Here is a 13,604-nt window from a genome sequence, read left to right as displayed (position 1 = left end):
TACAGTCAGGATACCACTCCTAAACTGGAAGAAAGGACAATAGAAGTAGGGTGCATAACACCTGGGGCTGTTGCCCCCACTTTGAACCAGAGATCAGCGAACCATCGAGTGCTGGGATGTTATCTTTGGCTCTAATTGTGAAAAAAACGGTCTGACCCACTGTGGTGAAATGATGCAGAACTTTAAATACCACAATGCTTTGAGGCCCAAGTGAGCGGGATATGCATTGAATTTAAATGAGGAACTGCTTCAGCCCATTTGTTTTCCCTGCCTTGCCTGTGACCAAGGGTGTGTGAGACCCGAAACGTGTCAGGCTGTGTTATGAATGTATTCACGCTGTCTGTCCTGCCGGCTGTACCTTCATTAAATGACTGTGAAACCTTCCAGTGAGTCTTTTTCCGATCGAGGGCAACCTTTATTGTAGATATATGTGTATATATATATATGTGAATACACACACACACACACACACATATCAGCTCATTGGCTCTGGCTACGACACAGCCCCTGATATTTTTTTCTTCACACAGTACTTAACCTTTATTTCAGCATCTTTTAAAGCGCCCTGCAGATCTTTAGCCCAGGATCTAAGTGTCTGGTACTTTTTGTTATCTCTCTGAGTTGTCCTTGATGTGCTCTGCAAGTACAGCATTTCCTTAATTTAATGAACCCCAACACCTGCAGATTAGGATTCAAGTGCTGCTCACCCACGAAGGCAGATCTGCACTGACTCCTGGACCTTTGAACAGCACTCTTTGGGAAGATTTAACGGCCTGCAAGACCAGGCAACATTTTTCTAAGAAAATTGGAAGAATCCCTGATGGGCTGGAGGCTGCGCGTTCAGCTTCCCTGTTGTGATGTAAATTTACAGACAGCCTCAGCTTCCCCCACTTCGCCCCTACAGACAATTAGCCATCCATCCTTTGACATAAGTTCGAAGGTAATTAAAGCGCTGGTCTGCATCACCGAGAGCCAGCCTGAAAGCAGCATCTTTAACCGAACCTCTCTAAATCGCATCCCAAATGAAAATGCAAGGAAGTGCATTAACATTGAGCACCTATGCACCATGACCAGAGGGTAATGGCTTTCCACAGAGAGGCCATTGACAGATGTTTCTCATTTGCACTGCCTGCTACGCTGCACTACATCTGTCTACCTTTGTCTGAAGAGATTGCTTCTAAAATTCTGCAGGATGCAGGTATGGGAGCATGTATGTATGTATACATACTTATGATTGCATGTCAGAATATTGTAGTCAGAAATATTGTCTGGCATAAATTTGGTGGCTTAAATATTGTTTGCAAACTCCTTGCCCCATTTGGAATTGATTTTCTATAATTAAATCCGATAGGGGTAATACCTATGAAAATCATATGTAGGACACAATCTTAATGTCAGTCAATATTGTAAGCACAACATTGCTGTATCATACCATACATATGAAGCATGAACATAGCTACAAAGTAGTGAAGTGCAGTGCAGAGCAGAAGATGCACCAGTATAGGAATAAAGAGGCCGTCCCATGAGTTACCATACCGTATAGGGGATACCAGGGTGGCGACGAGGGCGGGCAGAGCGGCTATTATTAAGCAAGGCCTGAACTTTTTCTTGGGTACCCATTCATGCTACAAAATGTATTTCTAGAATTGTAACCAAACCTGTCCTTTTCATTATTCATGAAGCAGCTAATGGGACTATATAAAAGATAGCACCAGATAATGTTTTCTCTTTTGATGGAGTATGTGGTTTTAAAACTTAGAAGTAGGAGTTCATGCAATGCTGGGACCAGCATAACCAGTGGCGGCTCCTGCGCTAAGTCGGAGGAGCGTCACCCCACTGCCTCGGAGCAGGAAAAGAAAGGAAAAAATAAAATGATAAAATCTAATGTTATTACCATTCTGTACTGTCCTCCTGCTGCTACTGCAGCTTATGTGAGGGGGTGGGCGGGGCTGAAGAGCAGAGGAGGAGTGGTACAATCCCTCTAAGTGCGCAATGACTGTTTGGTCAGCCCTCTCGGGCCGCCCAAACCAGTCATGCCCACTTCCCCCTTTCTCCGTTCAGGCTGTAATACAACCTGTATGGAGAACATGCCACCCCTACAGCCCCTTGCTGAGCACCATGTTTATGGCACTCAGACCAATCACAGCACAGTCTTGCAGCATAGTGATTGGCTGCGGGAGCATGGGAGCCCTGGTGTTTCCTGCTTCCTGTTTCCAACAAGAAGCCAGGAAGAGGAAGCAGAAAGGAGGCGGCGGCTGGCAGGGAGGTAAGGGATTTTTTTTTTACAGTGATATACCCACCCATTACCCCCCACCCACCCTCTGCTTGTTCCAGGCAGCAGCCGCGACTGAGTATAACATTTTTGTAGTAAGTCCTGCATAAACCTCTGATATACCTGAGGTTGAGGAGATCCTTAACTAGAGTTGCAAACAATTACACCACAACAACCAGTTTGCCCTCCTTATTACTCTGTTTTGTATCCAAATTAACACTGCTGTTACAATACAAAAAAGATGTTACAACCATTGTTTATCACTGTATAACTTTAAAGCTCAACGTTGCTGTTAACATGAGATTGTTGAACAATCGGGGGTTAAAAGGCTTCTACGATGCTTCCTGTTTTAGTCTCTCTTTAGCTGGTTTCCACATCCCATATTGCTGAACTATATTTTTCTGACCTGGTCCTCATGTTAAATTAGGATGTTTCTGTTTCTCTCCATAAGAGCCCTCGTACCAGTGCTAATGTCAACACTCAACTTATCATAGACTGACAGATCTGATTCTCTGCTTGTTAACCTACTTCTTAAATATAAGCAAAACAATACAAAAGAAACTAAGATTAGGCAATGCAATGCTACCCACTCTAGCTAACTAACCAGATGAGAGAATGCCCCATGCAAAGACAATCCAAGAGAAAGAGGTTAACCCGCATGGCCGCGGTACAAGGCACTCCAGCTGCTATGGGTAATGCCTTTGAGTTGGTTATGGCCATGTAATGTATATGTTACGTTATGTTATATTTATTTAATTTATACAGCGCACTGCTACTCAAGAGTGTCCCGGTGCTTGCTCCAGAAAGGAAGATGCACACAGATGCCACTGAGTGTTTGTTTTCTTATTATGTCTAGTTCGGTGAGATCCTCAGGACCATGCCAAAGATTGGAAAGGACAGGCACACAATGTTGAGTTTAACTGTGGGTACAGGTGGGAGCCCACACAACTTCAGAAGAACTGGGGGGCTTCGATCAATGTATTAATGGCTAACTTCACTGTCTGAATCCAGCCTTCCCCTCTAAGTAGTGCACACAGACATATGACACATTGATCAATCAGAGCATGTTGCCATATTACAAATAATCACTGATACTATTGGTTGTGTGAATTAGGTTAAGCTCATGTTTCCTACCTGACTTTCCGCCTTACATATGCTGCTCAGACTCACATTCCCTGTCCTTTAGCTCTGGGTAGTACCCAGTCCTTTAGGTAAAACACACAACTCCTCTTTTTAATATCACATTCAAACAGTACTCCTTCCTGCATTTCCACAGTATTTCATGTCGCTCATGTCCACCTCATCTTGTGCACTTGATATCCATGCTCATTTTTTAATATCCCAGGCTCTCAATTTTCCATAGACTTCACATTCATTGCTTATTTTATATGTCCACTTGTCCGTGTTTCCACATCGCGTGGCTATAGTCATTTCACCACATTTCTTACGCTCAAGTCGTATCAAAGGTAAACACGATTATGAGTATCAAGAGGTTTCGTCTGGGATATGTAGGATTATAAGGCACCAGCATGTCTCCATAAAGTCTATTTATATGTGAGCTTTGATTATTTTAAGTTGTTTCTTTACTCTTGCAAAAGTCATGAGCCCATTGGCTAACTTGAGATTCCATCATTACCCATGCGCCCTCCCCAAGTCAACTATAGGAATTGCAAAAGGTAGACCATCTCTAAGTAATATGTTTATCATATTCAGTCACTCTGTTTAATGTCAAACGTTATGGTTTGTTTTATGTTTTATTTTCGTCAGGTTCAAAATCGTCCCTCAGAATTGTGATAAGGAACTCCCTCGTCTAGCCTCTCGCACCAATGAATTTCTGTGGAAGTGGAGAACAAATAAGTGTTTGTTACTTTTATTTTAAATGGGATAATCCATGTTAGGATATGTTTAAACAAATGCAAACAGTTTACAAAGGGTACACTGGACCTTACGAAAAGCTCCCAATTCTTTGATATTTAAATAGTGTTTAAACTCTTGTGAACAGTGTTAGATTAGATGTTAGAATTACCCTTTTTTAGTAATTATATTGTTCTGTGCAGGGAGAGTGACACAGTCAGAACGGTTTGAAAACTGCAGCCTCTCTCTCTCTCTCTCTCTCTCTCTCGCTCTCTCTTTCTCTCTCTCTCTACCTCTCCCTCTTTCTCCCCCCGTCTCTCTCTCTCTCTCCACCTCTCCCTCTCCCTCTCTCTTCTCTCTCTCTCGCCCCCTCCCTCTCTCTCTCTCTCTTTCTCTCTCTCTACCTCTCCCTCTCTCTCCCCCCTCTCTCTCTCTCGCCACCTCTCCCTCTCCCTCTCTCTCCCCCCTTCTCTCTCTCGCTCTCTCCCACCCCCCCCTCCCTCGCTCCCTCTCTCTGTCTCTCTCTCTCCCTCTCGCCCACATAAACATCCAAACAAGCACATCTTTGAAATGTGTGCATTAACCCTCTGGGCAATCCTGCCAGCTGCTTCCTACAGAAAAGAGCCATTACTTCCGTATTTGAATCCATCTTCTCATTTGCAGCTCTGGGCTGGAACTCGATGAAACAAGCATCCTTTATCTCTCCGACGGCCCATACTGTATCAATTAATTACGCAATTCCGAAGCAACATTTGTTTTAGTTTTAATTTAACTAAAATGTGGTGGGTTGTTAGGATGCTAAAAAGATATGCTGAGACAATGGCAAGTCATGCAAAAAAATGGTTCAAACAGAATGAATGCCGCCCAATGAATAATTCTATTCAAATTTCACAACATAACTAATATTCATTTTTAACATGTTTGATACTTCATTAGAAATTCCAAAGGGTCTGCCTTTGTCTGGAAAAAAAACAAATGTCTATTTTGCTGGTATTTTTGTTTCCTAAGCAGACCAATGTAGTAGCATTTTAGTTAAACATTTTTGTAAAGTATTGAAACTGAATGCAATACGTCAAAGACACCAATGAGCCCTAGTCACAAAGAGAAATACACCAGCAGACACATTCACTTCAAAATGGAACATCTTTGTGTTATTGAGACGAAATTATTCCAACCAAGGAGTGGTGAAAATTGGTCTAGAAAGGCTGAATTTGTGCAAATGTTCAGGATATCTACTTGGAATAAATTTCATGCACATGACTCTAAATGGGAAACCTTTACCTAGCAACGGTTATCCTGAGACTCTCACACTTATTTGGCACTAATGGAGCAACCTTTGATGCATCTGTTCTAATCCCTAGTGCACCCTAATATTTTAAAAACCAGATCTAAACTACACAGCACTTTATGTCAGATGCTTTATGGATCAAATAAAATTACCTTATGAAGAACCAGATATGAATACTTATGCTGGTGGTGGGTGGACATGTAAACTCATCTTATCCTCAACAAGTTTCAGACAAGTGTATCTGAACAGATCCAGGGAGTTAGGGGCTAGAATCCCATCCTGAGAACTAAGGGTCAAATTGCCTGGTAGAATTAGCGTTAGACCTTCAGAGAGCTGATACTGTGGTTGTTAAGTTGAAGATCCGCAATGGGCTGTGTTCAGTATCGTAGGGCATCCAAAGAACTCTGCCAGCCAACGCATTGTAGAAAGTCCACAAGCAAGGAGTGGCATTAAAAGGGACATCTTTCAGAGGAAGGAGATGATGTCTTATAAACCCTGACTCAAGCATGAGAGTTATCCTTGCATGACAACTAATATCTAACACTCACTTGGACTCAAATACATTTTCCTAAATATACCTCTGGATAAAACCTTGAGACTCAGACCGAATGCACAAAACTGCCCTGGTGTTACACAATGTTCCCAGAATTGAGAGCTTATGACCACACTTTAGGAAACTGATCACCTATCTGCTGGGAAAAAAAAATGAAACCAGGACCATATTTCTATTATATGGGGAGCTTTGCTGGAACTGGAGAGTGCTCGCTTACCTGCCTCTCGGGCAATCTGAATGAAGGACTCAACACCTTTCTCGCCATAACTTCCCTCTGATGCCACCGTGGAGACGTAGTTCCACCCCAAGGCTTTCACAATGTCCACCATGGCCTGTGCTTGGAAAGAGTCTGGCGGAACCACTCGAGAGAAGAAGTCATAGCGTCTGTCATCGCTCAGCTCGGGCGCAGTTGATGCATAACTGATTTGGGGTATCTGTTGAGAAAAAGAGAATGGAACAGGTTAATAGGTGCACTGTATTATTAAAAAAAACATTTAAGTTTAGAATTGCCCAGACAATTAAAAGACTGAAGTCCAGCTACTATTCCCTATCATCAGGGACCTAATAATATTTAATGCATTTGGGCAACCTATGTCATTTGTTACGCTTTTGTTATGGCACATCATTTGACATTTGTATCTGGCAATCTTTTCACTCTTGAAATGCTACATAAACACAACCCATCCCATCCGACAGCAGGTTCTTTATCCCCATATACTAATTTCTGCCATGTTTGATGTTCATGCTCAGCAAAGGTTCTTGTTTTCTGAAAACAAATTCCTAAAATGGGAGTGTTCTTTCCAGAAACAAGCAACATGACTCCCAGGGAGGTTTCGCCCTGCACTTTGGGGAAATTGTGTCTTTTCCCTAGCCAGGACCAACATGCCTCCAAGTCAATGCATATTAATACTCTCATTATGACCTGGTGGCCCAATAGTGGCCATGCCCCTAGGTAGGGGGTTTACGCCAGTGGAGCCAGATGAGTCTCTGCGGTTGTAAACCTATCACATAGCCAAAGGAGCACAGGGTGATTCAGGTACCACAGGCCTCAGAAAACCTACTTGCCCGTTAAAAATATTGGTATGTGTTTGCACTTCTGAACCATCTGTTAGCGCAAAAGTGACACATTGTTGAAGTTGTACAATGGATTTGTACATAAGCCCCCTGGTGTCTGACCGCACCAGGAACAGTTCATACTTGTCGTGAATACAGACTACACTGCAGTCTCGTAAGTTTCAAATGACATACGTTGAGTGGTAGCACTTGGTACAATGATTTGGTGTTTTTGTGAGTTTCTACCAACCACCCACCAGTGCCTCAGAGTGCTCAGGTTGTGAGTAGGTATGAAAACAAATTCTGATTTTCTGAAAGTACATTGTGGAATCGGGGGATGATCTAGGTAGGAAAAGGCATACTAGAAATCCCACAGGTCTATATGGCCCAAAAAATAATTTGTCTTGATATCCAACAGTGGGGAAGACATTCCGCTCCTATGAGTCTTGGTAGCCGGGGAGACGGACACACAACTAAGGAAGACCAACTTGAATTACCTGTTAATGTGCACCTTAAGTGGTAGCTGACACACACTGACTTCTGATATTTCAATACCGCCTATAATTACTTACCCCCAATGGAGTCCCCATAAACACTACATTTGTCACAGACTCATGCACGTTAATAGAGCCACTCATGCTCAGAGCACATAGCCCCTCTAAAACAACTGTTTGGTGCCTTGGGGTCGTGCAAAACAACCAACAAATAGGCTCAATAGAATAGTATCAGAATATGTAGCATCAATAACTATGGATGATTGATTAGGATGGATTCACTGTATTGATGGAAGATGGATTGGTGACCTGTGGCATTTATTGGCATCCAGAGTTGCTGCCTTTCCTAATGTTACAAATATGTGGCAAACTGTCAGTTTCTCCAATGACATCTGTTAAATTGCACTGATTAGGACATAGAATAATCTTAACAGAGTCTTACAGTAGAAGATAAACATCTTATATCATCCGGTGGAGCGGATTTTCTCCAGATTTGCACAGCATCTGCACTTCAATCACACCTCACACTCAACTTCATACAGGATATCATTTCCTCCTAACTTGAATGCAGAGTCGCTTTCTCGACCATGTATATCTCACTCAATCCTGCCAACAGAGCCTCATTCATCTCTACGTCACTACTAGATACGCTTCACTGGAGCCGCGGTCAATCCCACGTCACGGGCTCCATCTGCTTTAACACTCTCACCTTTAAATAGTTTTGGGACTCCTTCCTTTTTGATCCCATTTGGGTCCTATATCATTCAAAGATCTACAAATATCCCATTACAACCCTCCCTGTACCTCTGCACCTCCCTTGCGCATTCCCTCATGCATGGGATTCCTTGGACCATGACAGCTAAGCAATACCTGCCTTCCCCTGAGGAGGAAAGCTGGCGTGACCTCTCCCCCTTTGGACAATTAGCCAGTCAGGGCTGTTGAGAACAGCCATAAACCATTACAGAAATACCTAGAGTGAAAGCTGCAGTGAGTGGCATCAGGCATTACTTGATGATTGCTGAGTCCTAGAGGACGTCTATTCATCGCGTGTCATATGCATTGTCGCCTTGTAAATGAGCTGTTTATACACAGGCATGTGCAAGCACATGTTTTCCAGATACAGAAGACTTTAACTCAGAGGAATAGAGGATCCAGTGAAGCATCTAACAGAACACAGCACTTGTTTGGGTCTAGCCTGGCTGGCATTCCATAGATTGTTAGCACCCAACTAGAGAATTTAGGTAAACAAAAGAACACTCAAAACAAGGTCTGCAATGCAACAATTCCCAAAGTAGCAAACTCAGAAATGGTTGTTCAATTAATGTTTTAAACTACTTTTGAACAACTGATACCAAGAAATAAAATAGAAACATTTGTCTAATCAACAGGACAAAACAATGAATTGAAATTAATAGCAGTTAGGGAATGAGGAGGACTCTCAAAGCATGAGGTCCTACTGGAAATGTAGCCCTGTTATGAGAAGCTTATCTTGTTTGACCTTTTTTTACTGCTTGACTGAAAAAAGCATCAAATGTTTCCTCAATATTCGGGTCCATGTGCAGTGCCTTCAAATCCCGAAACCACAGACACAGCACAAGTCAGCATTCTGCAAACCGGCTCCTTAATTCATGTATTTAGTTTTATATGGACTTGTAAACATTGCTTTTTATAGCCTTTTGTAGCACCTTTTTTTAGGTCTTGCCTAGCGAAAGCAGCGCATGTGTTGCTTTGCCTTGGCGACACTCTATTGTTGTCCATTTGGTGCGCGAAAGAAGACAAAACATGTGTGCGCCCGGACAGGCGATGTGCACGCGTATGGCATCTCCTCACACGCTTCCACCGCGTGCTTGATTTAGCTTTTAGTTACTGTTTCTCTGCTCCGCTTGCGTGCTTGATTTACAGGGACTGAGTGCAAAACATAAGGATATTACTTCTTTCTCATGGTCTTAACTCGTGGTACTTTTCCTCCACTACGCGCTCTCTTTTGCCACCTATACTCATATTGTAGCTTCACCTCACCTTTCACTCTGCCCGCACTCTATGCTCCCACTTAACCTCATGTTTTTCACTACCAATGCCTGCCCCTGTGCTCCACACTCTGTTGTAGCAGCCCCGATTCCACACGCCACATTTTCCAGGCGCCCAGAGCAGATCTGCCTCAGTGCGCTGCACACAGTATTCGCGTACTTCCTGCCTGCCGAAGGGGAGGGGGCGTGATACGTGGAAACCTGTGACCGTCAGGACATGCAGATCGCAGCAGTTGGAACATTATCCCAGTCTGCTATCTTACAGCTAAGCAATCAACCCAGACAGGCCTGTCATAGACTGAATGTAGAAAGAGAACATTGAATGCTTCGTGCACTTCTACTCCGTTTTACAGCTAAAAAATGATGAAGCACAAAGGACGATGAAATAAAACAGATGCTAGGCAAGAAGACATCAGAGGGTTTAACTTCTCGAAGATAATAAATAACACATATGATACCTTCTTTCTCGGGGTGGGGGTGCAGTCCCTCTGCTCTCACGTCCTCTCGGGGTCAATGGGGGCATGGCGCCTGTATATACATACGGTTGACGCATCAAAATAACTTTTTCATCGGTATGTGCGAGGCTGGCAAGAGCAGGAGGGGGGACAGGGGTGTGGAAATAGTCACCTCCCAACTATTATGAAAGGACACATATGCTCACCGTGACACTCTTGTGGGTGGCACACCCCTTTCTGGACGGTGTCCTATTGCAGGCCTCGTCCCTTTGAATGAAGAGACAGACCCTCCTCTCGGGCCTCTGGCAAGTTCAAAAATCGCAGACATGAACTGCCTGCCTATCGCAAAGTGTGGCCCGTCCCCGAAGAACAGACTTGTCTGAAAGTGTGCGAAAGGGCGTGTAAGCTGAACCATTAAACGCCAGGGTTACCTGATTTTGAAGGGCAGTATAACTAGAATATAGGTTGTGGCAAAGTAGCAGGCTCAACTTCTGCATAATGACAAGGATTGTGGGGACGTTTACTTGTATTTATATAGCGCTTACTATCCTTATCTTGGCAACATTGCCACCTCTTTAAATGTCCCAATACAGTAATCAACATGAGCCGCGATTTAAACAACCTCCAATCCCTTTGACCGAGAAATTGTTTTGTTAAAATTCTGTAAATTATGAAGAAACACAATGATGGCTTGTGTGATGAGTGCGTCAAAAAATATTACAGATTTCGGTGGGAAAAGGCCATGACTGCACAAAGACGTAATCGCGTTTTTCCCCCAGTGACACTGAACATATTTCCCAAAGTAACGGCGTCATCGCAAAAGGCACACCAGGAATGAAGGCACAGGCATTAGGCATGGCTGTGCGTAAAACGGTCAGAGCATGACACCGCTGTGCAGCATCATGGGCACGCTGAAAGGGCGTGCTGGCGTGAATGGGTCGTAGTTGAGTGTGTGCAGCCCAGAGAGGCTTTTTCACGTGTCTTCTCTGCCCTTAGTGGTGTGCTCGGCCAAGGCGGCTACCGAGTTATGCACCTTCTATGTCTCACACTGATATATTTGTAACCGGCCCACTAGGGTGGGGAGAACATCTACACCCTATGCTACACCCTGCACCCATCAAGGAATATTAAACCGAATACCCAACATGCATACGACAGAGTGCAGACACACCTTAACAAGCATTTGCAATGCAATAGATCTCAAAGTAACGCGAGTTTAAGCTATTGGCATTGTAAATGACAATGCCATTTTTATGTTTTTAAAACGAAAACCAAAATAAAAGGCATTGTTATTTGCAATGTCAATAGCTGAAACTTTCGTAACTGCGAGACCTATTGCATTGCCAATGCTTGTTTTAAAGTGCACTGAAACTAAGGATTTGTAGCCCACCCACAAGAACCGAACTCCCTTGAGTAACGTTTCGAGGTTCTTCATGTAACCAGCAGTAGTATCCCTGAAAGTGACGCGTCTCTTCCTAAAATGAAAGCATTTTAACCACTTTTTGGAACCTCTATTGCAAAGTCCAAAGACTCAAAACGTTGCATTTATTTTCTGACCTCTTTATTCGCTACTTTCTGCTTCAGGGATGTTGCTCATCGGGACATTCTGAATAAGCACTTGGCCATGGTGAGAAAGGGTTGTGCTTCTTCAGGACACCTCGCACCAACCCCTAGGTTACAGGGTACCAGAATATAGTAATACTTCTATCGTCTGACATAAATAAAGGCTCCTAAACATCATTAAAAATGTAACATGCTGTCACAGTTAATAATAGAGCATCTTCATCCAATGGGAGGAATGTTATGAAAATGATATTTGGAATGCAATATTTTTGCCAGAAATTTGTGACTAAAATATTCTGGCATACAACACCCAAAACGCTCAAGTAGGAAATTTGGCTTTAGCTCTTTTTGGTATTAAAATCTAAATTTAGAACACCAGCATGATGAGAGCTTGATTGTGAAAACTTCATTAAGAAAATTTCTAAGTAAAGAACAAATCCATTCCGTCAAAAATGTTGATGAATGTAAAAAGAAATACACTAAAAAAGGGAGAATAGATTACACAAACAGTTTACGGAAATTTGAGATGTAGGAAAAGCGGAAGTTTAACAGGGAGGGTGAAGATGTACTAGAGTATAGCTAATGTAGAGGTACTCATGTGTTGCTATGGATATACTATAATAGAGGTAGTGTTAAAGGGCTGCGGAAAAGATAAAGGCATTAAAGTGTTGGGTGTTCTATAATAATGGTAGAGTTGAAGTACTGAGATATAGGTAAGGTTAGAGGAGCTAAGGTATTGGTGTGGGTGTACTATAGTAAAGGCTAGTTAAGGTACGGTTGTGATACTCGGTTATTTGTAAGGGTAGAGGTACTAAGGTACTATAGTAAAGGAAGGGTTGTGGTACTCAGTTATTGGTAAGGGTAGAGGTGCTAAGGTATTGGTGTGGGTGTACTATAGTAAAGGTAGGGTTGTGGTACTCAGTTATTGGTAAGGGTAGAGGTGCTAAGGTATTGGTGTGGGTGTACTATAGTAAAGGTAGGGTTGTGGTACTCAGTTATTGGTAAGGGTAGAGGTGCTAAGGTATTGGTGTGGGTGCACTATATTAAAGGTAGGGTTGTGGTACTCAGTTATTGGTGAGGGTAGAGGTGCTAAGGTATTGGTGTGTGTATACTATAGTAAAGGTAGGGTTGTGGTACTCAGTTATTGGTAAGGGTAGAGGTGCTAAGGTATTGGTGTGGGTGTACTATAGTAAATGTAGGGTTGTGGTACTCAGTTATTGGTAAGGGTAGAGGTGCTAAGGTATTGGTGTGGGTGTACTATAGTAAAGGTAGGGTTGTGGTACTCAGTTATTGGTAAGGATAGAGGAGCGAAGGTATTGGTGTGTGTATACTATAGTAAAGGAAGGGTTGTGGTACTCAGCTATTGGTAAGGGTAGAGGTGCTAAGGTATTGGTTTGGGTATACTATAGTAAAGGTAGGGTTGTGGTACTCAGTTATTGGTAAGGGTAGAGGTGCTAAGGTATTGGTTTGGGTATCCTATAGTAAAGGTAGGGTTGTGGTACTCAGTTATTGGTAAGGGTAGAGGAGCGAAGGTATTGGTGTGGGTATACTATAGTAAAGGTAGGGTTGTGGTACTCAGTTATTGGTAAGAGTAGAGGTGCTAAGGTATTAGTGTGGGTGTACTATAGTAAAGGTAGGGTTGTGATACTCAGTTATTGGTAAGGGTAGAGGTGCTAAGGTAATGGTGTGGGTGTACTATAGTAGAGGTAGGGTTGTGATACTCAGCTATTGGTAAGGGTAGAGGTGCTAAGGTATTGGTGTGGGTGCACTATAGTAAAGGTAGGGTTGTGGTACTCAGCTATTGGTAAGGGTAGAGGTGCTAAGGTATTGGTATGGGTGTACTATAGTAAAGGTAGGTTTGTGGTACTCAGTTATTGATAAGGGTAGAGGTGCTAATGTATTGGTGTGGGTGTACTATAGTAAAGGTAAGGTGATACTCGGTTATTGGTAAGGGTGGAGGTGCTAAGGTATTGGTGTGGGTGTACTATAGTAAAGGTAAGGTTGTGGTACTCGGTTATTGGTAAGGGTAGAGGTGCTAAGGTATT

General features: G+C 43.0%; 1 protein-coding gene across 1 annotated transcript in view; it reads right to left on the bottom strand.

The window, feature by feature from the left end:
- GRM7 (glutamate metabotropic receptor 7) overlaps nt 1–13,604 on the bottom strand; it is a 1,739,703-nt gene that overhangs the window by 1,302,630 nt on the left and 423,469 nt on the right. Inside the window, exon 2 of the mRNA XM_078661666.1 lies at nt 6,185–6,401. Coding sequence (XP_078517792.1) covers nt 6,185–6,401 — 217 coding nt within the window. The remainder of the gene's footprint in view (nt 1–6,184; nt 6,402–13,604) is intronic.

Source organism: Lissotriton helveticus, chromosome 9, assembly GCF_964261635.1.
Source record: "Lissotriton helveticus chromosome 9, aLisHel1.1, whole genome shotgun sequence".
In the NCBI taxonomy this organism is placed as follows: Eukaryota; Metazoa; Chordata; class Amphibia; order Caudata; family Salamandridae; genus Lissotriton; species Lissotriton helveticus.
This window is presented reverse-complemented; position numbering and strand designations above follow the sequence as displayed.